We start from the raw sequence: 26,575 nt of genomic DNA, 5'->3' as shown, positions 1-26,575 counted from the left end.
AGAACCCCAGAGTGGTTTGGGTTGGAAAGGAGCCAAACTACCTGAGAAATAATTCTATTAAAAAACCCAAACAAATAAACAATCACAGCACAAAGCAAACAAAAAACCACAAACAAAAAAGAAAGCAAAAAACCAAAAGAAGCACTGCAAAAAATTAAAAACACCCAGAAAAATACCACAACCCCACCCAAAAAATACTCAAGAAAACCCAAGAAACCTACCCAAAACAAAACAAAAAACCCAAACAAAAACCCCAACAGAGAATCCCAGAGTGGTTTGGGTTGGAAACGACCCTAAAAACCTCATTTTCTACCCCTTCTTTCCACCCTCCACTACCCCAGGTTGCTCCAAACCCCATCCAACCTGCCCCATATTAAAATATAAAAAACAGCCAAGAGCAGGACACCAAGAGTATGGAGCTGATTTGCCTTTTGAAATACCATTTACTCAAGAAACTTCGTCCCTTTCAGAGAGTTACCTGCACAGAACGCCCATTTTTAGGTGCTGAAGCAGCACCATGGGCTCTCCATGGTCACGCTCATCCATCCCTTCCCAGGTTCCAGCTAAGGAAAACGTGTCAGCACGGATAAAACAGGCTCAGTCCCTCATCCCAAACACTGCCCAGTGACTCAGCTCATCCCACTCTGCCTCTCCAGCTCACCCTTCATCATCATCATCATCATCATGAGGAGCCCCTAAGGGAGCTGGGGGTGCTCAGCCTGGAGAAAAGGAGACTCAGGGCTGCCCCCATCACTCTCTGCAGCTCCTGAAAGGTGCCTGTGCTCAGCTGGGGCTGGGCTCTGTCTGCAGCAGCACTGACACAGCCAGAGCACACAGCCTCGAGCTGCACCAAGGGAAGTTTAGGGTTTTATGGAAACCCAGGGCACTGGGAATATTTCTGTGTCTGCTCTGGGGTGCCCTGACCCCCAGGGCAGCACTGACTCTGACCCTCATCCATGGAGAAAGTTTTCCAGACTACAAGATAGACCAGAATCCACAAAAGTGTGCAATAGATTATAGAGAGCAGTGTAGGTGTGTCACTGGGTGAGAAATTGAGGATTTGGGGTTTTTAGTGTGTTGTGGATGGCAGCAAGATGGAGGGCACAGGGTGTCATCCTGGGTTTCCTCTTCATGCTGCTTCTTCCTCCTTCTCCATGGGTTTGGGTGGCATTTTGTGATTGGGCAGAAAAGTGCCCATTGCAGCTCTGTGGGATCAGTTATTGGGTTAAAAGGGAAAATAATCCAGGTGTCAGCTCTTCATTGGATAGTTTAGTCTGAAAAGGCCTTGGAACAAGAGATTGTTGCCATTTTGTGCCTTCTAATGAAAAGCTGCAGAACTCCCAGCAGTGAGACTGTTTTACTGATAAGGAATAATAAACACCTGAGTGTGAACATGAACTACTGTCTCAAGTGCCTTCAGTCCAGACCCAGAGAAACCCACAACTGGAACCAGCACAGGTTGGATAGCAGGGAAAAGTTTTTCACAGAAAGAGTGATAAAGTTCTGGAATGGCTGCCCAGGGAGGTGGTGCAGTCCCCATCCCCTGTGTTTAACAAAGCCTGGATGTGGCACTGGGTGCCAGGGTTGAGTTGAGCTGTTGGGGCTGGGTTGGACTCGATGACCTTGAAGGTCTCTTCCAACCTGGGCATTCTGGGAATCAGCAGAGAAATCATTTCCCTTTTTGCCAATACCCCACTACCAGTGGCAGTGACTGCTTTACCCAAAAATAAAGATTTCATATCCACATTGTTATTGGGTGAGTTCTGCTTTCCAGGGAATTCCAAAGTGAGTGCATATCCTGTTTGTGACTCACCTTGGACAAGCCAACAGAGCTGTTTAAGCTTTAAATTCTTCCAGCACCCCTGAGGGATCAAACCCAGTACAATCCAATCAACCCCAATACAATCCCACCACCAGCAGTGCCTCTGTGAAAAGCTCAGTCTGTCAGAGATGTGACATTCTCAGCAAAGGGGCTACAAAGACTTGATACACAAAGGAAAATTTGGATAAAAATTTGACAACCAGGTTGCTTTTACTAATAAACCTATCTTAAATATTTTTCTTGCATGAAAATTACCTTTTTTTGTATTAATAAAACTCTCTTAATATTTTAATTGCATTAAAATGACCTTGAATTATTTTTTACATCAATAAAACTATTTTAAATATTTTACTTGCATGAAAATTATTTTTTACATTTTTTGAACTTATTTAAATATTTTGTTGTTTGGGGTTGGTTTTTGTTTCCATTACCCTCTGGAAGGCAGACAAAGATCCCTGAGGAAAGAGAGAAGGAGCAAGCACCAAAGTTTTTATTCAAGAGTGGTCTCCTCAAAGAGCCCTATTCATCCAATTATGGATATTTATATCATTATTTATACAACTGTTGGCTGTAGTCAGTGTCATTCACAGATCTTTAGTGTGATTACCTCCCAACAGGATGCACACCCACACTTGAAAAATACAAACTGTTTGCACAATGGATTCATAATCCCAGAAAGGCAATTTCTTTCCACATCACAACAGAATTCAGCCCTTAAATATTCTTCAGCTGGAGCACAAATCAAGGGTGATCTTGTGGTGAACAAGATCAGCTTTAAGGTTCCTCCCAACCCAAACCAGTCTGAGATTTAATTCTGAAAATCCATCCACATCTCCCAAACCAACATTTGTCAGCAAAGTTAAAGACCTGAGTTACCATAAATTCTCTCTGTAAGTCAGAATGCTCCCACAGCTCATTCAGTCATGACCTACCCAAGGCACAAAGATCTGGGAATTCTGTACCACAAGCAACAGCAGAAACTATTTTTTTCCCATTTATCTAAATTCCCTGCTTTTGCAACCCAACACTCTAAATATTTATCTAAGCAACCTGATTCATCATCTCCAAATCAAAGATCTCCTCAGTAAGTGGAGGGAGCTGGTAGTGTGGAAACCCAGATTTTATTGTTTTTTATATGGCACTATTATTCAAATCAGAGCAGCACTCCTGAATTTCACAGCCTCACAAAGCCCAGCCTATCACACAAATGTGGACTTAAAACACTTTTGATTAATATTATTTAAAAACCAGCATAAAACACTGATATTGATTTGGGAAGAACACATTTCCCTGTGCCTGCTTTCCAAAATATCTCACACAGCACAAGCTGCCAGCACAGCCCCACTAAAATAGCTGCATTTATTCCATCACAGGTGCTTTGGAACAAGTATCAAAGCAAGCAAGCTGAACTCAAATAAAAGCAGAGATGCCCCCCAGGGAAGGGATGTTTCTCTCATGACCTGCTATGGAAATCCCCTTCTCTCTCTGCAAAAGGAGGGAAAAAGAGGAGGCTCCTTTGCAGGGGCTCCAAAATTAATGTATAAAACACGTGTCCAATCAGCAGCAACAATAGGAGGGATAAATTGGGACATTTGATGTGCACAGCTCAGCTGAAGATGGAAACAACTCAAAATTACATTATCCAAAGCACACTTTATAACTTTTATAACAAGTTTTATAACTTCTCCACCAATGAAGAAACAATCATAGCAATTATTTTTTCCTGCCTGTCACCAGAAAAGAAAAAAAGTTTTTATATTTTCAAATTCCTTGCTCTAAATTGCTCTAAACTTTACAATTTCAAGTTCCTTGCTCTAAAGCAAGGAACTTTTCCCAGTCAAGGTTTAGAACACGACACTCAAATTCACAGGACAAACCAGCCAAATTCTGTTGTTACCTGTGCAATTCTTGGCTTTTGCTTCAGATCTCTGCCAAAAAAAACCCCAGATCTGGGACATTTGTCAAGTTATTTTAAGAAAAATGCTAAATTCATCCTAATTACGCCATAGCATCCCTTGAAGTCCTCACTAAACTCTTCCTTTTATTCTCAATTACCTGATGCAAATCTGAATTTTCGGTGTGATCCAAGAGATCCCTCAGACCCAAGTTCAACAACTGCCCAAACTTCCCCAGAATTAAGGCAATTAATTCTTCCAGAATTAAGGCAATAAAACCAGTCACAAAAAAAACCACAAAGAATTTTAATTTCTGTCATGAACACAGAACAGGTCAATTCAAGGCAGAATTACCAAACTGAAATTCAGCAGCTGAGGAACAGTGTGAGTGGATCTAAACAAGCTGTCACCATTAATTAGGGACATCCACACAAAACAGGTGATTATTTAAATAAAAAGGAATCAAACCACATACATAGAAAATACCAGAAAATCACACTGGCCATGACTTATGACAGAATCCTCCCGTTTCGGAAGACTCACACACACATGAACAAAACCCCATCAGTTCAGCTCAGGTGGACATAACAAGGCATCCTGGTGTTCCACAATAAAAAAAATAAATAAATAAAATGAAAGGAAAAGCAGATGGAATTCCCAAGTTAAGGTGCACAACACCCTGTGGCATCACAGCACATCTGTGAAGGGGAATTTTAAGGATGTTACACAAGAGGTAGAAGTAAGATTTCTGCAGCGTTCAAACATCCACGGTTGTTTTACAAAAACACTTAAATAAGCCTTAATTGATTAATGATTAAAATCTTGCATAATCAATAAGTTTTTTTAAGCTAAGTTATAATTTCACATATTTCTGCTGGGCCCAACCAAAATCTCCTTCAGTAATATTTCACTAGCCGTGTAAAATGGGATATTTTAAGGAAATGAGTTTGACCAACACACAGGCAAATGATACACTTCAGACACCAAAGAGTAATATTAAAATATAGACACTATTAATCTTTGTAGATCTGTCATAAAAATAAAAGGAAACTTATTTTTCCCATCTATATATTGGAAACTTAATTCTGTGAAAAAAACTATGCTCATTAAGTAACTATTGTGCATGAACAAGTTGTGTTTTTTTTCAGTAAAAAACAAAGCAATCTTTGTCTGGCAATGATTTTTTCTGATTTATTCTCTCTCTAACCAGTGCTTTTTTTTTTAATACACTATATGCAAATATTTTCCCTTTTAAAGCTCATTTGGCAACAAGCAAAGAGGATTTATAACTCTAGTTCCTCAATTCGTTTAGAGGTTGTTCCTAATCCAATATATTTTCAATTTCTAACAGCACAGACATTTACATCAAACACATTATTTTGCACCTTTGATTACAGTATTGCTAATGAAGAAAAATAAGGACCTTCCATTTTATAGCACTGATAAATTTGCTTGGCAAAGTTATTATATTATTTTAGAAAGTTACAAAGCAGTTCTCTACCAAAAAAATAATTTATTAAAAAATCAGACATCTCAAGTGCTACAAACCAAAAACAAAAAACCCAAAAAGTGCTGGTGACTGCCATGGATAAACTGCACAGGGAATAATAAATCAAGGTCTCAGCATGATTAAGGCTCCATTTCCCTCAAAGCTGAACAGGAGAAAACAAGGTGCAAAAATTCCCAGAAAACTTCCTACAGCAAGTACATTCCTCAGCTTGAGGAGAAATCAAAATGATCCAGGCTCATTCCAAGAATCCTTCTCAAAGAGGCTGGGAGCTCATCCCTCCAGATTTTATTGATAAAAGCTCAAGGTGAGCCACTGAGCTTGTGTTTCATGAGCTCCTGCACTCAAGGCAAAGCAACAAAGCCAAATCAAGGCAGAAATCTCTTAAAAGCTGTGCCTTCAATGCAAGCAGGGCCACACTCAGCTCCTCAGCAGCCCAATCATTCAAAAATAATAATTAAAATATATATTCCACAGCTCACTGCTCTCATATTGACCGATGAGAAGTGCTCCCTGCTCCTGTTCAATCTACAAACACTAAATAATCAATAACTCAAAGTTTTTCCACTTTAATGACTGGATTAGGAAAAATAAATGAATAAATCTGTAGCAGACTGTGGCCATAAGGAATTTAACATTTAGTTTTGCAGCTAAGAGCACATACTCTGTCACAGAAATAAAAATATAAAGAACAAAATCCCCAAACCCCACTGCTTTGGGCTGTGCCACCTTGCAGCAATTGTGAAAATTGCAGCTCTCAAACAAAGAATGGGCCAAAAAAGAAAAAAAAAGAAAAAAATTCCAATACCCAGCTTCCAGAGCAGGTAAAAATTCAATTTATTTTCTAAAAAATAATAAACATATAGGCTTAAGGTCTGTTTGTTGCATAATTTTTACAGTATTTCAACAAAACCAAAATCCAAATTCCTGCAGAATCAGAGCTAAGACTTAATGGTGACTTGGTAAATATCCCATGGAACCAGAATCTACCCCTGGAGGAAGGACAGACATGAACCACAACCAAACCCATCTTATGCTCACTTCTTCTTGCTCTTTATCATCTCCCAAGTCTAGAAAATAAATTGATAAACTGCACAGGGAATAATAAATCAATGAAATCCTGCCAGGAGAGGAGCTGATCCTGATCCCAGAGGGACAACTCCATGCCCAAACCCTGTCCTGGCCCCTCAATTTAATAAAAACACACCTGGCAGGAAGGTTGGCCACCAGGGCAGGGCAGGAAGAAACCAATTCTGCCCAAAATCAGCACCCTGACAGAATCCAGAAGGGAAAAGAATCTTGATTCAAGCCAGGATTTCTGGTCCTTCAAGCCCTCCTGACCATGGAAGGCAAAAGAAGAGAATTCTCCACTGGAATTTGGGTCCCTTCCTTCTTGAAGCTCCCTTTTCCTCATTTTTATCCCTCCCAAAAATGGGATGCAGGTCAAAGACAATGCCAGGAAGTTGGGCTCTGGAAAAGTGGAAAAACCTGGTACAGTAATATTAAAATACAGACACTATTCATCTTTGTATATCTGTCATAAAAAAATAAACAGATTTCTATCTCCACTGCTCTGAAACAGAAATTCCTCACCAAACCCTCTCACTCACCAAATCTTCACCTTAAAACATTGATTTCCTTCAAAATAAATAACCAGGAATAACCAGAATCAAAACATTGATTTCCTTCAAAAGAAATGAACAGGAATAACCAAGAGATCATGAACTAAAAAATAAACAGGAACTAGAAATAAACAGGAATAAAGAGATCATGAACTAGAGCAGCGGTTCTAAGGCAAACATTTCCCAAATTTCACATATCCAGGTACGGACAAAAATATTGGTGGTAAATTCCAGCAGCAAAGAAAAATATTCAGTTTAGAAAGGATAAAAATGCAACTTGGGAATTAAGGCCACCTACTCCTGAAAAGGCCACAGCAAAACAAGCAGCATGAACTTAAATAATCTCCCTGCATGCTGCTCTAATGGAAATAACAAATTAATTGCAATTTCTGGGGTTTAGTTTATATAAATAGCATCAGAGCAACTTAACTGCCAGAAGGACCCTGTGGGTACAGAAAAGCAGAGGTACAAACCCTATAACCAGAAAAAAAAAATGATAAAGAATTAAAAATAAAGTAAATAAAATAATTAACTGTTCTTCCCTGCTGCTGGCCTCCCTTCTGGGAATTCATGATGTTGAATCACCAAAATTCTTCAGTTATTTACACAGAACACAAAAATAACCGTAATTCTTAAGTTTATGTTGTACTAGACTATCAATTTGGGATTTTGAAGCATTAAAAATTCACTCACAACTATCAGAAAGCACCCTGATGATAATCCTGACTCAAAAAGGGACAACTGAGTGTTCAATTTATTGAAAGAGGAGCAATCCAGTGTCCCTGCCACCAGGACTGGCCACAACTCTGCCACCTTCTTCAGATCAACCCCAAAATTTAGAAAGTATAAATCAAAATAGGGAAAAAAAACCCCAAACAATTAAATCTCAAAGCCGAGTGCAGGGGTGGAGAGGGGAAAAAGAGAATAAACTGAATTTTACCTGATAGTTTCTCAAAATGAGGAGGGACAGGAGCATTGTTTTCCTCTCTCTAATTATCAAAACTAACTCCAAACCAAAACCACCTCTTTGGCTTAAACATGACCAAAAACCTCAATTCTGTTTTCCCTGATTTCAGTAAAATGTGAATACCATTAGTTCCTAAATCCACAAGCATTATACTTGTGCTTATTCACACCAAAAACTCAGTGCAAGACTTGCAGGATTTTCACCTTGCTGCCAAATTGAACACGAGGCAGCAAAAATGATGTTCTGACAGAGCTGCTGCAACTCCAGGTGTCATTGTACAAAATAAAGTGCTATTTTACAAAATAAAGTGGTTTTTTCCCCTAAATATACAAAAGGTTTTGTAATAAAACAACAGAAATGGAGCATTCTGAAATTAGGAATTGAAGACACAACTTATTCCAGGTCTGGTGCTGTCCACAAGCAACCCATTTAAAGAAAAGGGTAGTAAAAAATTATTAAAACTTATTTTTGGAAATAAAACCTTATTTTTGTTTGCAGAGCTGGAGTTTTTGTGAAGAAAAGTGAGCGAGGCCAAGTGACAGGGGAGCATTTGCAGGGCATGAGCAGGAGCAGCTGACCCAGCACATGATCCAGGGGGACATTCCAGAGCCCAGAGCTCCTTCAGGAACCCAACCTGCAGCAGCTCCTGAGTGCAATTAACATAATTAACAATATGAGCTGATTGCAGACACGTGCAACCCTTTAAAATGCCATTTTTAAATAGAAATGGGAATTAGAAGTGACCACACAGCTTTTTAACACTCTGGGAAAATGAGACTGTTAAAGGCACATTAACTATGAGCTAATTAAGATCGTTAATTAACACAATAATTAAGTAGTACAATATGAACCAATTATACCCTAAACATTCACCACTACAAGACAACCCTGGCTGTGTAAACAGAAAAAAAACCCCAAGACCCAGACTCTGAAATTCTGATTTGCTGCCAGCACAGCAATGGTAATTAATTTTAATTTGGGTAATTAAACCCCCAAATCACCCAGGAACTGAAGTCTTGCAAACTCCATTTTTAAGCTGTGCAGCACAATCAGTTTTACAAGTGCAGATTGAACCTTCTTGAATTAGTTTGTGCAAATAAATTCCATGTACACAGAGAGAAAACACACTAAAATAACTCTGGTAGCTGTTTTTTAGGCTAAGGCTTGAAATAATCTTCTAAGTGGAATTCACCTTGTTTTTTAGGGGGGAAAAAACATAATTTTGCTACTCTAATGATCTGATTTCTATCTACTTTTGTTTTTAAACTTCACTCAGTGGATTACAGTGAGGCCTGGGTAAATTTTAGCTACAAATCTCCACACCTCAATGGAGTTCAGGATGGCACTACTGAGACAAAATCTGCTCTAGAAACACCCACAGATCCAGAACTACACAACCGCATTTGGAACAAGTTTGCAAGTAAAAATATATATGTGAACAGTTCTATAATTACCCACAAAAATGTCAAATTTGACACTGAACACCACATGACATGAAAATCTTCATTTTTGTCCTTCAAATTTTGCTTATATCCCCACCTTAATTCACTTTTAACCCAACAACTGCTCTCCAAAGCCGTTCATTAATATCCTGACACTCAAGAACCCTAATTATTACTACATGTTAGGAGACTGTGGAACAGTAAAACAGTTGTTAAAGCATTAAAATATTCCTAAATGCCCTAAGATCACAGCTTGGATTAATTATTCTTTACTAGTTTTCACCCTGAACAACCACACTCTGATTGTCTAAGCCACACAATGGAGACTAATTAACAGCAATTAGATATATTAAACCTTCCACACCAAAAAAACAATCAGTGAAAGAGCTTTGGTAACCTAGTACACAATTAGCTTTGTGTAAATATTTTGCAAACATCCCTCTCCCAAAAAAACCCAATATACCACGTGTATATTTATATAATAATATGCAGTTCCTGAGTAAATCCTTAAATCTGATTATTCAGAAGATTTGGCAAAATATTTAACTTCATATTACTAAAATAGATTTTTAAAATAAACATTCAATGAAGGAAATGAAATAAATATGGAATGTGTCTGCAAAAAATTATAGTACCATGAACATATATTAGTAACAAATAATAGTTTTTTTATATGTAAGTGCATACTCTGTTATATTGGTACTGGTTTTAACCCACTGAGGAACCAATAACTCTAATTTCTAATCCTGAGCAAGTTTTCTAACACCTGCTAATGAGCACTCCCACAAAGCTACAAAAATTCACTTTTTTAGTGGAAAAACCAAAGTGGACAATTCTATGGAAAAGCTCAGCTCATACTGGTTTTGCTGGAAACTGAACTGGCAGCACAAAACCAGCACTGAACACTGATTATTCCTGTGAAACAGAGATAACCTGTCCCAAAAAACACCACCACAGCAGCGTGGATTGCTCTGGCACGGTGATGGGGTGCAAGCTACTCAGTGATCACTTTGGCTCTGGAAAGAACTACACATGGTGCAAAAACCAAAAATAAAACAAACCCTGCACAATTACTGAGTACCTTTAAATATCCTAAATTGTCTCATTACCCAAAAAAAAAAAAGAGAATTGAGTTTTTCCAGACTCTGGTTGCTCAGGTCCTGGCTGGGCTCAGAGCTTTGGGTAAGCACAGGAGGAAACCTCAGCTCCTGTTCAGCTTCCCTAAATGAAAATTTCTCAGCAGCAGACACCTGCAATATTCAACTGCATCAATATCACCACAAGCTGTGTCTCTCTCCACACCAGAATCACAGCACCACAACTGCAGCATTGACCAGGCACCTTAATTAATCTTTTTTTTTTAATTAACCCCATCCTGACATCCTGTGACATCCACCTCTGGCGGTGCTGGGCAGGACCCGAGCCCTTCCCTCCCCATCCTCCGCTTTCCATTTATTATCGGCGACTATTCCAAAATCTTCCTCTCTTCCTCAGCTTTTCCACTTCCTCTGCTTTCCTGCTCCAGGCTGCTTTTCTCCTGGCGGCTTGTGCTTGAAGGACGAAGCTCTGGCAGGAGGAGTTGCTGGTTTTCAGGCCCAGCAGGAGGGGGTTTGGGCAGGGCCAGCTGCAGCGCGCACCAGAGCGCGGTGCGAGTGGCGCGCGTGGCTCCAGCCAGGGCTCGCAGGGCGGCCGCCAGGGCCAGCACATCTGCAACACAGGGAAAACTCATCAGGGGGCAAGCATGGAAATGTTACTGCCTGTCACAGAGAAAAAATGAGGGCCTTTGTCGGGGACGAGCCATTTGTCGGTGAGGGGAGACTCAGACACTCAATATGAGTGATAAGCAAATTCCGTTTATTGAAGAGAGCATCAGACACTTATACAGCGAGTAATAAGCTTATGAATATTCTGTAAGCTAAGCAATCTATTGGTTAAACTATACCATCAACTCTTCCTCATTCCTTAGGGGTTACATGTCTCTTTTCTCATGACTCTTTCACTGTTTGTTATCCTACCACAGCTAGTCCCAAGGACACTGTTATCTTGCAGGTGCCGGACTTGGAATTAGCCATGGTTTTGTAATTTTCCAGTCCTTAGCAGCTAAATTCCCAACAACTGCCAGCTTTTGGTTTCTATGATGGGATCTTTGGTGTCAAGATGACCCTGAGGTGTTGGAAAGTCTCTTTTTCCCAGGTCCGAGATCAAAGAAGAAGACTGAATTCCTTGGCTGTCATTCTAAAGGTTGTTTATTCTCTGTTATCTATAAAATTCTTTCTCTGACCTGCTGAGATCTGTCTGGCAGGTTGGTTCACGGCACATTGACCACCTTCAGGGTGGTGTTTACTTTATTCATGATAATTTTACAATACCTATCACTTATGTTAGACAGCCTGTCTCTACTCTAAACCAATCCAGAAGTGCCACCATCACAGTAAAAGATGGAGGACAAGAAGAAGAAGAAGAAGGAGAAAGACAGGATTCCTCCATCTTGCCTCTTGAACCTCCATTCTAAATCCCCCAAAATTCTAATTTTTCACTCTGTGATAAATTCACTATCATTCTACTCAAACCCTTGTGGCTTGTAACTCCTCACACAAAGTTGGTAATTGTTTCCATGGGCTAAAATCAAAGGCACAGGTGTTTGTGACTCCGTGCCAAGGGCTCTGAGACCCCTGACAGGGTCTGGAGCCCTCCAAGGCAGTCAGAGGAATGTCCTGGGTCAGGACTGAAGGCACTTGAGACAACAGCTCATGTTTAGACTTACATGTTCTTTATTTCTTATCTACATCACAGTCTCACAGCACTGAGTTCTGCAGCCTTTCATTAACAAGGCACAAACTGGCCAACTATCTCTTGGTACAAGGTCTTTTAAGGATAAACTGTCCAATTAAGAAATGAAATCTAAATTATTTTTACTTTTAACCAAATAACTAATCACTCAAAGTCTATCTGAAATATTGGCATTAAATCTAATCATAATCATCCACTTAACCACTGTGTCCTACTTCTCCTGCCTGGCCAAGAACCTTCTACTATTCCTGACTCACACTTGAAGTTAAAAAGTCACATGGAACTTTTAGGAGTTATTCTAAAAGCCAGTTTGCATATAGGACTATTGTTTTAAAGGCATGACATTTTACATTCATGTTACATTTTAATTTTTGACACCTGAACTGCAAAAGCACAACATTTTGCTTCTCTTTCCAGTTTATCACAAGAGCAGCTATTCCACAGCCAAAGGAACTTCACTGTCCACTTCACTTCAGCACTAAGGAGTGAATTCTGCTTTTGTTCTGAGAACCAAGTATTTTCTGAAGAAAAACAGTATCATCTTTAACCTCAAACTATAAAGTCACATTTACCGCTGCTACAGATTATTCTGGCTTTACTTCAACAGAATTTGGGAAACCTGGAATGCCATTCCTGGTGGGTTTGTGATTTAGGTAAGGCAGACAATTGTTCTGCACAACACTGGCTATTTTATTATTTTATAAGCTGAAGAGAAGAGAAAGTTTAGCCATACCAGGAAATAATTCTACCTGCTTAAAAATGAGCACATTTGTGCTTTTAGGACAACCACTTATGGTTATATAACGTGACTGAAGTTTTTACAAAAACTCTTCCTAGTCAAGAGGAAAAAATAGCTTTTTTTTTTTTTTTAATAGTAACAGGAAAACAACAACAACAATAGAACTCAAAGTAAGTTAAAGTCTTAAAATTAACAAGCGTGTATTTGCAAACTTCCTTGATGAAGTGACAAGAATTGCTGGGTATTACAAATTTACATTTTTAAGTGGAACATACTCACAATTAAACCAATGGAAAAGCTCCGAGGGCTGCAGGAATGGGCAGCATTACCTTTCTCCTTGTTGTAGCGTGGCCCCCCATGACTCCGGGGGTTTGCAGCATTCCCAATCTCATCCTTCCGACGTGCCTGGGTCACCTGAATGGCTTCCAGGTGCAGCTCCAAGGTCCTGGAGATGTTCCTGTGCAGGGGAGCACCACAAAGCCTCTCCATTCTTCCAATGAGGGTGAGCACCTGGCAGAAAACTCAAGCTGTTGTTTCATGTCCTTGCTTGATGGACTTCTGTAACTTCTCTACTTTCAGACTCTGCAGCTGCTCTAAGTTCTTTGCTCTTTCTGTTCCTGATGATTTCTTTCACAATTTTCTTAAACTCTTCTTATCTTTAGTATTTCCCACAATCCCCCCACTCCCGAATTTAGTAAATACCCTCAAAAAGATCAAACAGCAACAGCACATCCCTTCATTATACAGAAACCTCTCACCATATAAAAGAAAGATATACTGTCCCAGTGGGGAGCAAAACTAGAAGCAGATCTTTAATAGACACCATATCAAAACCCATCATTCCACAGAAAACTAATAACCCTATTTAAATTAATCAGTAAACTTTACCAAAAAAACCCCAAAAACCTAAGTACCCTTGAAAATTTAGTAAAACAACAATTGCAAAAAAATCACATCACACCTCACAAACCATCCTGTATTCATCATCCACAAAAAGACTTCTAACTCCTAGAGATTACTTCAAAACCTAAACAAAATCAAGAAAGCAATCAAAAACATGACACCCCTCCAACCTAGATTTCCTTCTCTATCAATAACTCCAAGAAACTAACCTCTGGTTAGCTTCAATTTAAAAGATTATCCTCATAGTTTAAAAGACAACTGTTTTCATCAATTTAAATGACTGTTTTCTCAACATACCACTCCATCCAAAAAACCATCCCAAAGTTCACCTTTTCAGTTCACAGAATTCACAGAATCACTGGGTTGGAAGAGACCTTAAAGACCACAGAGCCCAACCCAGGCCCCAGCACCTCAACTAAACCCTGGCGCTGAGCTCCACTGATCAGTTCTATCAGTGAACTCAACCACCAGTTCCAAAAGAGAACCACTACAAAACCACCAAACCCACTAAGGTTGATGAGTAAACCAACAAATCCCAGATTTATTGATGAATAAACAAACAAATCCCAGGAGAAGTGCAGGAGTGCAGGCGTACCCAGGCACACTCACAGGCCTGGACGGTGAGCAGGCAAACGGGATGGAACTCAACCACCAGTTCCAACTATCAGCCAAAGAGGACCACTACAAAACCACCAAACCCACTGAGGCTGATGAGTAAACAAACAAATTCCAGATTTGTTAATGAATAAACAGACAAATCCCAGGACTGCAGGTGTACCTGGGTGCGCTGGCGGGCCTGGTTGGCGAGCAGGCGATCCACGCGGGATGGATTCACAGGGAGCCGTGGCACAGGGCTGGGGCTGGGAACGGGCTGCCTTGGGAAGTGTCTTGCAAGGTCAGCCTCAGCCTGAAAGGGAAATAATTTGTCAGTGTGATGGTTTGAGGTGAGTACAGTGTGCTCAATCTGGTTTTGGCGCTGTTTGGAATTTTCAAGTGGATTAGGAGTGAGGGCTTCTGAGGGCATTGACAGAAAAACATTCTCAAATATCACAGGATCCCAGAGTGGTTTGGGTTGGAAGGGATCTTAAAGCTCATCTTATTCTACCCTCTGCAATGAACACCTTCCACTATCCCCAGGGTGTTCCAAGCCCCATCCAACCAGGCCTGGGACACTGACAGGGATCCAGGGGCAGCCACAGCTTCTCTGGGCATCCCATGCCAGGGCCTGCCCACCCTCACAGGGAGCAATTCCATCCTTTTTCCATGAGGAAAACACTAAACCACTGTTGGTTTAATCCCAAACTCCCTGAATGTGGATCTGCAACAGAATGATTTGGGTTGAGAAAGGACCTGCAAACTTCCACTGTCCCAGGGTGCTCCAAGCCCTGTCCAGCCTTGGACACTTCCAGGGATCCAGGGGCAGCCACAGCTTCTCTGGGCACCCTGTGCCAGGGCCTCAGCACCCTCACAGTAAAACTTTCTTCCCAAATCTAATCTAACCCTGCCCTCTTTTGGTTTGAAGTCATTCCCCTTGACCTATCACTACATGCCCTTGTCAGAAGTCCCTCTCCAGCTTCCTTGCAGGAATATTTCTCTAATTCAGCTCTCCCTCAGAGTTCAACACCTCTCACTGCTTGTCTCAAATGTCACATATTATGATTATTTAAAAAAAAATAAATAAAAACAGGTGATAACAGCAGCATAAATCACATCTCAAGTGCATCAGGATGAACCCACATTTAACATAAACTGATATCAGCACTTTAACCCAGAAGATATTTTTTTCTTTAACAGAGAAAATCTTTAACACAACAGCCAAACTTCCACTGAGAAAGAGTGGCTTAACACAGAGAGTGACTAAACATTACCAAATCTATTTTTGGGTAGGAAATTCTGACACTTAAGTAAGAAAGACACAGCTAGCAGTAGATTCCTTATCTCATTCCTTCTCCAGGGTACCATGGATGTAAGAGAGTGGTTAGGTGCTGCACTCAAGGCTAAACCATACTGTGCATATTTGTACTAAAAGTATGTGGTGAAGTCCTTCTCTTTTTGCTTTACTTATTATTATTATTAATTATATTATTACTTATTACAATTTACTTATTATTTAGTCCCTGTCCTGACCCAACATGGATTACAAGAGCTGACTCCATCTGTATTCATCATCTGAGGAGCCTGAAAGGCATCCAGAAAAAAAAAATGGATGGAGAAAACGTTATGGATTCATATAATGGCACCAGGTAATTAAGAATTACAGTTAATAAGCAATTAAGTAAACTATGCGCACATTTATTATTGCACACAATTCCTAACTTGTGGAAATGCTTTAAATGTGAGATCCCTGGAAAAGTGGGGTTTATGAAAGGAGACAGGTAAGCTGTGACCCCAAAGCAGCTGCAAGGAACAGGCTTCAGAGAGCTGGAAGGGCTGAGTGATTAAACAAGGTAGAGAGATAATTACATCAAATACCAGGGCAAGTTTCTCTCTCCTTCTCTCTCCTGAGGAATGTGGTCTGGCTGCAGGAATGGGAGCCAGGCTGTGGCTTGGAGGACTGAGAACAGTTTCTATCCTGTAACCACAAACCACCCTGAGAAACCCAGAACAGCTCACTGGGATAAAACTGGAACACTTGGAATGGACCAGAGCAAGGGGTCAATTAAGCCCTTTTGATTAATGAGTATGAGGATAAACAATCCTTCTTTCATGATGAAATAAAAAGCACGAGACAAGTTTTTTGGTCTTTGCAAAAAACTTAATCCTGCCTGAGAACAGGAGACAAACACTGGATCAAGACCATCCCTTGCTCACTTCCAGAGCATTCCTGAAAGGCCAGACAGGCAGAGAGGAGTCTTGTTTAAAGGCATCCATGGGAAAACAACACAGGCACCTCCATTCACAATTCCCAAAGTCCATCAGCAAGGCCCCACAGCTGATGATGGAAAGAAAAAGGTCAAGTCTGCTCAGACACCTTTATCCAGTGACCAGGAGGCTCCTCACACGTGGGAGTAGCACCCAGTGCATTATTAAAATCAGGGATTATGGCAAATTTATTTTCTGAGACCTGGCATGGAATTCAGATATTTGACTCCTCTTGGGAAAGCTCTTCCTCCCTCTTTGGAGCACAGAGTTTTCATTCCCAAGTGCAATACCCTCATTATCAGCGTGATGCTCCCCCTGCCAACAGTTCTGGAAGTGAGTCTAAAGCAGGAAAGTGACTGTAATGAGAGGAGCATAAACTGAAATTCCCCTTGGAAACAAGAAAAATATTATAGGTTTTCTCTACAGACACACAAAGGGTGCCCGGGATTAGTTAGTTCATTTTCTTTCTTACTACTTTACTACAAGAAGAAAAACAAACAGAAGAGAAAGCTGTGACTGTATCATGGACGGTAAAAACCAAACAAACAAAAAAATAAACAAAACCAAAACAACAACAAGAAAAACCAACCAAAAACCCCAACAAACCAAAAAAGAAACACCATAAAACTTTCTCTCTTAAAACCAGCCAAGTCTTTATCAGGAATCACCACCAGCTGTGTTTTACCTTCTTCCTCTCCTTCTCCAGAGCTCTCCACTGCTCGTGGCACTCCTCCAGGCAGACGCGGAGCTCGTGAGCGGGGCCACTGCGGCTCCTGGGAGGCCTGAACTTGTTAAATGGGGCTGGGAAGGCAAAGCAGGGGGCAGGGATTTCCCCAGGGAAGAGATCACCCATGAAGGGACTCAAGGGGGTGAAGTCGTCGCAGTGGAAAAGATCAACGAGCTCCGAGAATGGAAACAGCGGCGGAGGGAAATTGAAAGTGTTTGCTGGTGGAAACAGTTGGTGATTAAATGGAGGGAAGCTGGGATTTTGTTTAAAATCAGACATGAATGAGAAAGAAGGAAGCAGAGAAGGATTGATAAAATCTGACAAGCTGCCACCGCTCTGCTCGTGCTTTTTTGGAAACGCGTTGAAAGGCTGGTGGTTTGGGGCCGTAGATGCCAAATGAGGGATCCAATTCCTTCTGCCTCTTCTGTCATCTTTACTGCCACTTTCCGGGCTCTGCCTCTTTGGGAACCTGTGGTATTTCTCAGCATGGTCTCCACCTGTAGCTTTCTGCTGCCCGAGCCAGTCGGGTGAAAATCGAACGGGGAATTTGCGGCGCCGCCCGTCCTTGTTCACCCCAGCATCCTCCTGGGACCTTCCATGGGGTCTCATCTGCTTCTGGCTCTCTGAGATGAAATGAGGAACCCCCAGGTGACTGGAAACTCCATTTGAGGTCTGTAACCTCCCATCTTTCCTGGGAGGGAGGGTGGGAAGGAGCTGGGAGTAGAAGGAGGGCTGTGTGAAAGGCTGGTGGGTGGGAGAGCCCCCAGACATGGTGGAAACCCCTGATGAGGACTGGGGGCTCGTTGCCATTTGTTTTCCATATGGAATTTCAGATGCAGCAGCTGCCAGACTGTTCCCATCCAGCCATGCACACCCCTGGTATGAGGAGTAATTCCCATTTTTCACAGATAAATCATATTCAGCTGCTTGAGGAGAGCTTTCCTTAGGGCCCATATTCACTTTGCACTCATTATTATTATTATGAAAAGCATCCCCCACAGTAAAGCCACCATGGCCATTTTGCACATGGCTTTCCTGGGGTTTTCTGCCCATTTCTCCAGAAAATGTATTTTCCTTAGGGGGTGGGTTGAAAAAATGAAGGGATGGATGGACAGGTGACTGCAGTTTGTGAGCAGCTGGGAAGTTCTCGTATCTCTTAGAGAACAGGTGGCTGTCCTGGGGTACTTTATCCCAAGAGTTATCACCAGGCTGATTGGAAAGATCAGGGGAATACTTAGTTTGTCCTTGAGCATTATTTTTCAGTGCTTTTCCTCTTTTCCAAAAACCCTTCTGGGTGCTGGGGTTTTCTTTCATCCTGTTCCGAGCAGAAAACGGGCTAAAACTGGACCCACATTTTTCATCATCTCCATTTAACCTCCTGTGGTCATAATGCTGGTTCCAGCCCCCATTTGGGAAGGAAAACCCTTCTTGGGGAGCTGTGGTGCTGTTCGGCAAGGAGGAATTTCCAGGGTTCTTCAGGGCATTGCTGGGATGAGCATGGGGAGAGAGCCAAGACTCGAGGAGCTGCAGGTCCCCCAAACCTCTGTGCAGCATCTCCACCTCAGGGGGCTCCTGCAGGGGCTCCTGGGGGCAGCTGGAGCCCAGCAGGGTGGGAAAATCCTTGGTTTGCACCCAGTGCTGAGCTGGGAACTCCCCATTGCTGCCCAGATCAGGTGCCCACACAGGGGGGAACAAACTTGACAGGGAATTCCTGGAACAGAGTTAAACCAACCTCCTGTCAGGATTTAAATCATTTCTTGCTTTAAAATGATTCACACATCATGCACAGTTCTCCTCAAAAACAGGAGGAATATTCCCACTGCAGCTGAGCAAGTGCTCTGTGAAATCTCATCACCCATACTGTTTATTCTGCACGTTCAGAAATGCAGAGTTTATTTGGACTTATTAAATATTTCAGATTCCACTGTGTTCTGTCAGCTCTCTACTGGTTAAAATTAATTATATTTTTCCCCTTCTTCAAATGCTATAAAGCTGATGGAAAACTTCTAAAAAATTACATTTTTAACAGTTCAGTATTGTTGTTTTGGGGTTTTTTTTTGCTGGCAAATGAAGTAAATTAATGGAATGGAAGTAAATTAACTTCCACATTTTAAGGGGATTTGAAAGGCTGTCATTACTCAACTCTGAAATAATTAAAAATGTGTATCATATCTTTGTGAAAATGGGCATAAAAACCAGCACAGGAATTTTAAGGACCCTCAGAATAAACTCACCAATCTGTAGCTGGCTCTGGCTTGTTTGGCTCCTCTAAAATGCTCGACACCAACCCAAACACATCAGGACCATTGCCAGAGTAAGAAAGATTTATTGGTGCACTGAAAAACAAAAAAAAACCAACCAAAAAAAGACCAAAGTAAAAGTTTTAAATAAGTAAAACTTACTTAAAGTTTTCTCCTAAACAAAACAGGCAAAAAGAAGATCAAATCTTTATTTTAGCAGCATTTTTTTGTTCTGATTTAATGTATCCTCAGCATCCCTCTACAGGAATCCCTTCCTGCATTTGTGAATTCTATAGCCCAAGTGAAGTAGAATTATTTTCCTTCTTGTTTCACCGGAGAATTTCCAAGCAGCAAAAATTTTCCTCTCTTTCCAAGGGGAAAAAAAAAAAAAACCTGTTTCATGGACATTCCTTCAAACCTTGCCTGTCTTGTTTAGAGCATAAATAGAATCGCTATCCTCAAAGTCTGGAGCACTCGAATTTACCTACTGCCAAATAATTCAAAACCTATTATGTTAATCTCAAAACAAATCATTTATATGTAAGTTACATATACTTAACTTGAATCGCTTTTTAATCTCCTTCTGGACAGGTCAAAATTTTACTAAATATTTCCGGTAAACACCCAAGATTTCCAACAATTTTTAAACAAATCCAACTTCTTACCTCAGGTGCAAGATTAGATTTTTATGGAGTTTTTTGGAATGACTCCTGACTCTTCCTCACATGTGAATTACAAAGCTCTCCTTCCCTTCACCCTCATTATTTTGCTCCAATAAACTTCCCACCTTTCAGGGTTCTTGAAGATCTCTCAGATTTCCTGGTCCCACCTTACCCAAACCCCCTTGGCTGCCACACAATTGCTCACTGACTTTGCTGATTAACAGAGACCATAAAATTGGGACAAACTCATAAAAAAAAAAAATCACATTTTAATCTAAGTGAAAATCACACTGGCTTTTCAGTGGCAGTGAAAAGCTGGCTTTTCAGATCTCACCAGTTTCACCTCTAACTCAGTCCCTGATTTACCCCATGACTGCTCAGTTTCCTCTCCAAGGAACCTGAATTTAATTTAGGGTGCTCAGAAGTGCAAAGACTCTTGAAAATGTTCTGTGAATGCAGAACTGATATTTGATAAGCAGCTATTTTCTGTGTTTTAGTCAAATTGCAAAGTTTTTCTTTTCTTTTTTTTTAGGGAGATCTCAAGGAATTCTGAATATCCACAGGCTCAGAATAGGTGTAGACATGAATTAACCCAATAATTTACATTAATTAACCCTAATTCCAAAACATTTTGTTTTTTAAAGCTACCTGCAATAATCCAAAGGCTGCTTTAAGAAAATATATTTTAATTAGCAAATTGCCATTTCTTGCTTAAAATTAACTCACAGCTGACACCAAAGCTGTGTGATCTTTTATTCAAAAATAAACATCACTCTGACACTTCTCACTGAACATCAGTAAAAAAAAATTAAGATTTCTCACAATCCATGTATTTCTTTAACTGTTTCCTTTCAGCACCTTGTGAGCCAGTATACTCCACTTTTTCCCCACCTCAGAGTTTGTCTTTCTTATTAAGCAAATGATACAAAACATGCAGTGAGTTATTAGAAATGCTCATTAAAAGAGCATTGTCTCATCAAAAGCTGCTGTGTCAGTCTCTATCACCCAGTAAAAAAGTTTCTGTCACCCTCCAAAAAAGGCAATATTCTGTCACTGTCACTTGGCTTTAGGATGGAAAAAAGAAAGCCCTACACACACCTTTTTTTCACAACCTCAGTAATAACCACCACAGAGCAAAGAAAACCTGCTGAGTCTCCAGAGATGCCTGAAAATCTCCCCCAAAAAATCCAGAATTTTTTCTGTAACACAAGAAGTGACCCAGCAGCCCCAAGGCCCCTGCAGGGATGCTGATACCTTTTTTTTGGGCACTCCTGGAAGGAATTTTGGGACCCAAAATCCTCAGCACATCCCAGCCAGTCCCTGCACAGCTGGGAGGGCTCTGGGGGCGTGGGGGGAGTGGGGGCTGCTCCCAGGAATGGGGAGAACAACTGGGTGTCCATGGTTTGCCTCCTGCATGGAACAGAGAAAAAAAAATGTTATTTAATATTAGATGTTCATCCAGTGAGCAGGAAAGGCAGCAAAGCAAAGCTTTGCTTTTATTTCCTGAAATAAATGAGTTTTTCAGCACTGTGTAATGTAACCACAACAAAAGGATCAAGTCTAAATCATGTTCCCTCCCTTGCCTGAAACTAACCCAAATCTGTCTTCCAAAAATAAATATGCATAAAATAAATGCAATAAATAAACAGAGTTGACTTACTGCACAGAAATAGGAATTCTCCACAGGTTTCACATTTTAGGTGTTGGTGTGGCACCTTCACAGCTCTATGAGACTGGGAATGCACCTGTGCCAGGCAAACACATCCCCTCTGGAAAACAAGAGCCATCATCTCTGTTATACCCCAAAAACACAAAATATTCCAGTGAAGAAAGGGGGGGCATCTGGGAACCCCACAGAGCAAATGTGGGTAAATAAAAGTAACCCAGTACTGCTGCAGAAAGGAATATTACAAATAAATTATTTGTTCCAAGGTTATTTATGCCAAGCAAGACTGGAGCAAATGATATCTGAGGCCTCTTCAAACCTGGAATTCTCTGAATTTAATTTACTATTAATCCTTGGCCTACTGAAAGCTGTCCCAGACCCAGATCTCCATTCCTGGAGATTTTCTGAAAAGGTTGGACAGAAATATTCTCTGGTCACGAGTGTCCCTGCCAAGAGCAGGGCAGAACAACCCTGCAGTGAATAAATTTATTTTAAATAAATAAATAAAAACTTTACACAAGTTTATCACTTGCTACAAACTGTTAGCTGGTTTTGCACACCCAAACCAGTCCCTATAAAGTAACAGAATTAGAGGGGTTAAGACCCCATGGAGACCACACAAATATCCTGTAAAATTCCATATAAGCATTATGGAACATATGAACAGTCTGGCAGCATTTATTTAACCAAATATTAGGTTAAATAAATACTAACATTAGGCCAAAATCCCACAAGAATTTAGCAGCAAACCCACAGCCCCCGGTCCTGTTTAGGCTACCAGAAAGCAGCAGACAGAGAGAAATTCCTGCTCCTTGGCCAGAAAATAAAATACTTGTGCGCAGATTAAAAATAGGATCTGTAACAAATGGATTTATGTTTTATTTCCAGAGCCATTCATCACTGCTGATGGGAGCTGTGTCTAAAGCCCAGGAGAAGAGGGACTTCATGTACCCTAGATAAGGCTCAGTGCTTCCAGAACACTGGAGCCTCTCCTTCCCCCCAGGAAAACACTGAATTCTCCTCTGGGGTTTACATAGAAACCACTAACAAGTTGCAGGAAAAAAAAAAAAAGGGTGATGGAAACTCAGAATTAAAAAGCAATTAATTAAATTAATTAAATTTAACTCAGAATCTTGGAGTTAAAAAACAATTAATTAAATGCTGCCTTTAAAAAAAAAAAAAAGGAGGGGGGAATCAAATTATTTCATTTATTCCTCTGCAAATCCCAGGAAAGCCACTGGTTTTAATAAATCACCTTCAAAAACTGCAATAAAAACTACATCTAAAGCCCAGACAGGTGTTGTGGACTAATTTTTTCATTCAAACAGTGAAGGAACAGGCAAAAAAAAAATATTTACCAAAACCCTTCACTATTTCCAAAAGCCTCAAGCTGTTCTTTACACTTAAATTCCCTTTCAAAGTTTCTTCTGAGGAGAAATACATGAGCACAACTTCATCAGTAAAATGTTAATATTTCAGGTATAAATCTACACAAAATTAAATAGCATCAAAGCTATTAGACATTGATATTGTTGTGGTATTTGTGACAAGAACAAAGGAGAGATTTAGACCAGACATTAAGAGAAAGTTGTTTCCCCATCAGGGTGGGGAGGGCCGGGCACAGATTCCAGGAGAAGCTGTGGCTGTCACATCCCTGGAAGTGGCCAAGGCCAGGCTGGAGCTGCCTGGGACAGTGGGAGGTGTCCCTGCCCACGGGCAGGGGTGGAATGAGATGATTTTTAAGGTCCTTTCCCAAACCATTCTGGGATTCTGTGATCTCCAAGCTAAAGATGTGTCCGAGACATTTTCCACACAGAGGCTTCCAGAAACGCAGCTGAAAACAGAGACCTGCACCTTGTGAAAATCCTCTCTGCCACGATTCCACAGCAGGACACTGCTTGGAACCCTGATTATTGAGAATTTCTGTGCTGCCAGGCACTGACCCCCAGAGAACACTGCACCGACCTGAGGCCGTGGAGAAGCTTCCAGAATGGAATGACAGAACTGGGATTGTGGGTGTGGAGTTTGGATAGAAGTGTGTGAGATCACAAGGTGGGAAACTCAGAGTTTAAGGGTTTAGAATACAGTAATGGATATAAAGCAAGGTGGAGGTTTTGGGGCGGAGGCTGCTCCTTCTTCTTCACCTTCCTCCTCCTCCTTCTTCTTCACCTGCTCCTTCTTCTCCATGGGTTTGGGTGGTTTTGTGTAATTGGATAACAAAGTCCCCATTGCAGCCACGGGCGGTTGGTTATTGGGTTAAAAGTAAAAATAATTGAGGTGTCATTTCTTAATTGGACAGTTGATCCTTCCCAGGCCTTGCAGAGAGAGAGATGGGGCTCCAATTTTAATTTGTGAGAGTGAAGTGCTGCAGAACTCAGGGTTTGTGAGACTGTGACAGAGATAACTGATAAACATCTGAGTGCCAACAAGAAATTCCATCTCACACATTTAATCCTGACCTTTGCAGAAAAGAAGTAAAAGAATTGACAGACACTCCCATGTTGCTCCTCACCACTGGAAGGGTTTTGCTCCCTTTGGTTGTCCAAAGCCCTGGCAGCAGTTCCAGACTTGTGGCTGTCATTCCAAGGTGCCAGGAGCTGCTGGCAGAGCATGGGAAGCCCATTGGGCCACCTGGAAGGAGTTTTAGGAATTTTCCTGGAGAATCCTAAATGATGCCAGGGTCATGAACATCTGGGGGAATGGAACAGAATGATTTGGGTTGGGAATGGACCTGCAGGTTCCACCAGACCAGGCTGCTCCAAGTCCCAATTGTCCAACGTGGCCTTGGGCACTTCCAGGGACCCAGGGGCAGCCACAGCTGCTCTGGGAATCTGCTCCAGGGTCTCACCACCTTTAGGAAGGATTTCCTCCTCTTTAGATGTCAGAAGAGCTTCAGGCTCATATCAGATTAAGAGTTCTCTGAGAAGATGTTTTATAAGCTGAAAAATAACCTAACCACAGCTAAATATTGCTCCATTGTACAATCAGAAGAAACGGCTTTCACTGACAAAGACCCACCTGACAGAGCTCTTGATTTTCCAAAAAAGCATTAAAATTAGCCAAAAGCCTTTTTAGAATCAGTTATCATACAGCTGCAGGATCTCCCTGCCCCAGGGCACTGCAAGAACATCCCTGATAACAACAGCAAACAACAGCACTGCAGTGTTGTTATTATCACACCCAACTGAGGGGATTCTGCTCTCATTCCTTGGCAGGGGAAGGATTTCCTGTTTATTCCTTGGGTTTTGTTTCTTGGCAGGATAAAACAAGCATAAAAACATGCTGTTTTGTGGCTTTTTGAAGATTTTTAATAACTCCCACCTATGGATGTCTTAATCTGTAGCACACGGGGACTGCCTGACTCATTCAGGGTGCACTGCCAGGGATTCTCTGGGTAAAAAAATAAAGTAAAAAAAAACCAAAAAACCACAACAAACCAGAAATGTCTAAATTTCTTTTTTGGGTTTCCCAGGAAATGAACCAGCAGAAGTAAACAGGCAAAAAGAATATGTAAAAAACCAAATTCAGGGAAGAAAATAGGTCAGTTATTCAGACCCCTTAATATCAGGGATAAAACTATAAAAATAGCAGATTACTGAAGACTTCCCTCTAAATCCTGAACTCACATCACCAAAAAGATTTGTTGCAGCAGCAAAAGGAAAAGTTCCTTTTTAGCAGCCAAAGAATCAAGAAACTTTTATTCTGAGGAAAATCCCAAGTCTGCCAGACCACTCTTAACTGGGTCAAAATCACCTTAAAAACACACATTTTAAGGAGAGGGAATAAGGTGTGTGTGTGGGAATAAAGTTAAATAAAATATAAATAATAATAAATTAAATTAATAAATTTATGACGTGTTTGTTCAATATATGTGCTCTGTTGCCCAATTACAATTAAGAATATTAACAGGCTCAGAGACCATTTGTTTATCTTGTTTTAACACAAGAATCTAAATACTCATTTGATACCAACAAAGTTTTTTTTTTGTTTTGTTTTGGGGTTTTTTTGGGTCCATGGTAACTCCAGCAGTTGTTCTTCAGGACTTTGTGGTGAGCCTGACAAAGCCAAGAAGAGTTTGGGAGGATCTGCTGAATTTCCATGACCAGAGGACGACTCTCACACAGCCAGGGAAAGTTATTCCACCTGGGATGTAACATCCCCTCCAGGTGCTGAGGTTTTATGTAACATTGTTATTCACTATAAAACAAACCCCACAGCCAAGTTTTTATTTCTGCTGCCCTGCAAAAGCTCAGTTTTGGGCTCACCTGTGGCTGGCACTGCCCAGGGGTGGCACTTGGACCATGTCCCTGTCATCAGCACCCAGGTTCTCTCCTCTGGAGCGAGCAGCATTGTGTGCAGGCAGGAATCAAGGCTCCCAAGGAACAACTTCTCCTGTTAAAAGCAACAAAAAAACCCAAAAAAAGCAGTTAAATGGTCTGTCAAAGTTGTATTTATACACAAAATTCATTTCTAGCTCCTCCAGTCCAGCCATCCCTATCCCAAAGCCAGACAGGGAAGTCCATCCTGTCAGGGAAGGGGTGAGAACTCACTCATGGAGAATTTTGGAAGGAGTTTTATCATTGTTGTTGCTTTTAATGAAGGGATGCGACTATTTTCAGGCTAAGAATGATTTATTGCTCAGATAAACAGCAGTCTCAGAGGCTGTGAGATTTGAGAGGAGCAAGCAGTTGGACATAGCTCAGAGTAGTCATAATTTCTTTGTTACAAGAC

General features: G+C 41.0%; 2 protein-coding genes across 4 annotated transcripts in view; one reads left to right on the top strand and one right to left on the bottom strand.

The window, feature by feature from the left end:
• MRPL55 (mitochondrial ribosomal protein L55) overlaps positions 1-26,575 on the top strand; it is a 137,906-nt gene that overhangs the window by 16,777 nt on the left and 94,554 nt on the right. The gene's annotated exons all lie outside the window — the stretch shown is intronic.
• Positions 4,006-26,575, bottom strand: part of LOC102074846 (uncharacterized) — a 28,483-nt gene continuing 5,913 nt past the window's right edge. For all 3 annotated transcript variants that reach the window (XM_074539815.1, XM_074539701.1, XM_074539756.1), the window contains exons 2-9: positions 26,110-26,236; positions 21,839-21,947; positions 21,433-21,588; positions 19,511-19,612; positions 17,235-18,987; positions 14,466-14,594; positions 13,114-13,294; positions 4,006-10,962 (exon numbers count right to left, since the gene is read on the bottom strand). In XM_074539815.1, coding sequence (XP_074395916.1) covers positions 10,721-10,962; positions 13,114-13,294; positions 14,466-14,594; positions 17,235-18,987; positions 19,511-19,612; positions 21,433-21,578 — 2,553 coding nt within the window. In that variant the 5' untranslated portion in view covers positions 21,579-21,588; positions 21,839-21,947; positions 26,110-26,236 and the 3' untranslated portion in view covers positions 4,006-10,720. The remainder of the gene's footprint in view (positions 10,963-13,113; positions 13,295-14,465; positions 14,595-17,234; positions 18,988-19,510; positions 19,613-21,432; positions 21,589-21,838; positions 21,948-26,109; positions 26,237-26,575) is intronic.

Source organism: Zonotrichia albicollis, chromosome 1 (assembly GCF_047830755.1).
Source record: "Zonotrichia albicollis isolate bZonAlb1 chromosome 1, bZonAlb1.hap1, whole genome shotgun sequence".
In the NCBI taxonomy this organism is placed as follows: Eukaryota; Metazoa; Chordata; class Aves; order Passeriformes; family Passerellidae; genus Zonotrichia; species Zonotrichia albicollis.
The sequence above is the reverse complement of the archived record's forward strand: the minus strand, read 5'-3'. Positions and strand labels throughout refer to the sequence as shown.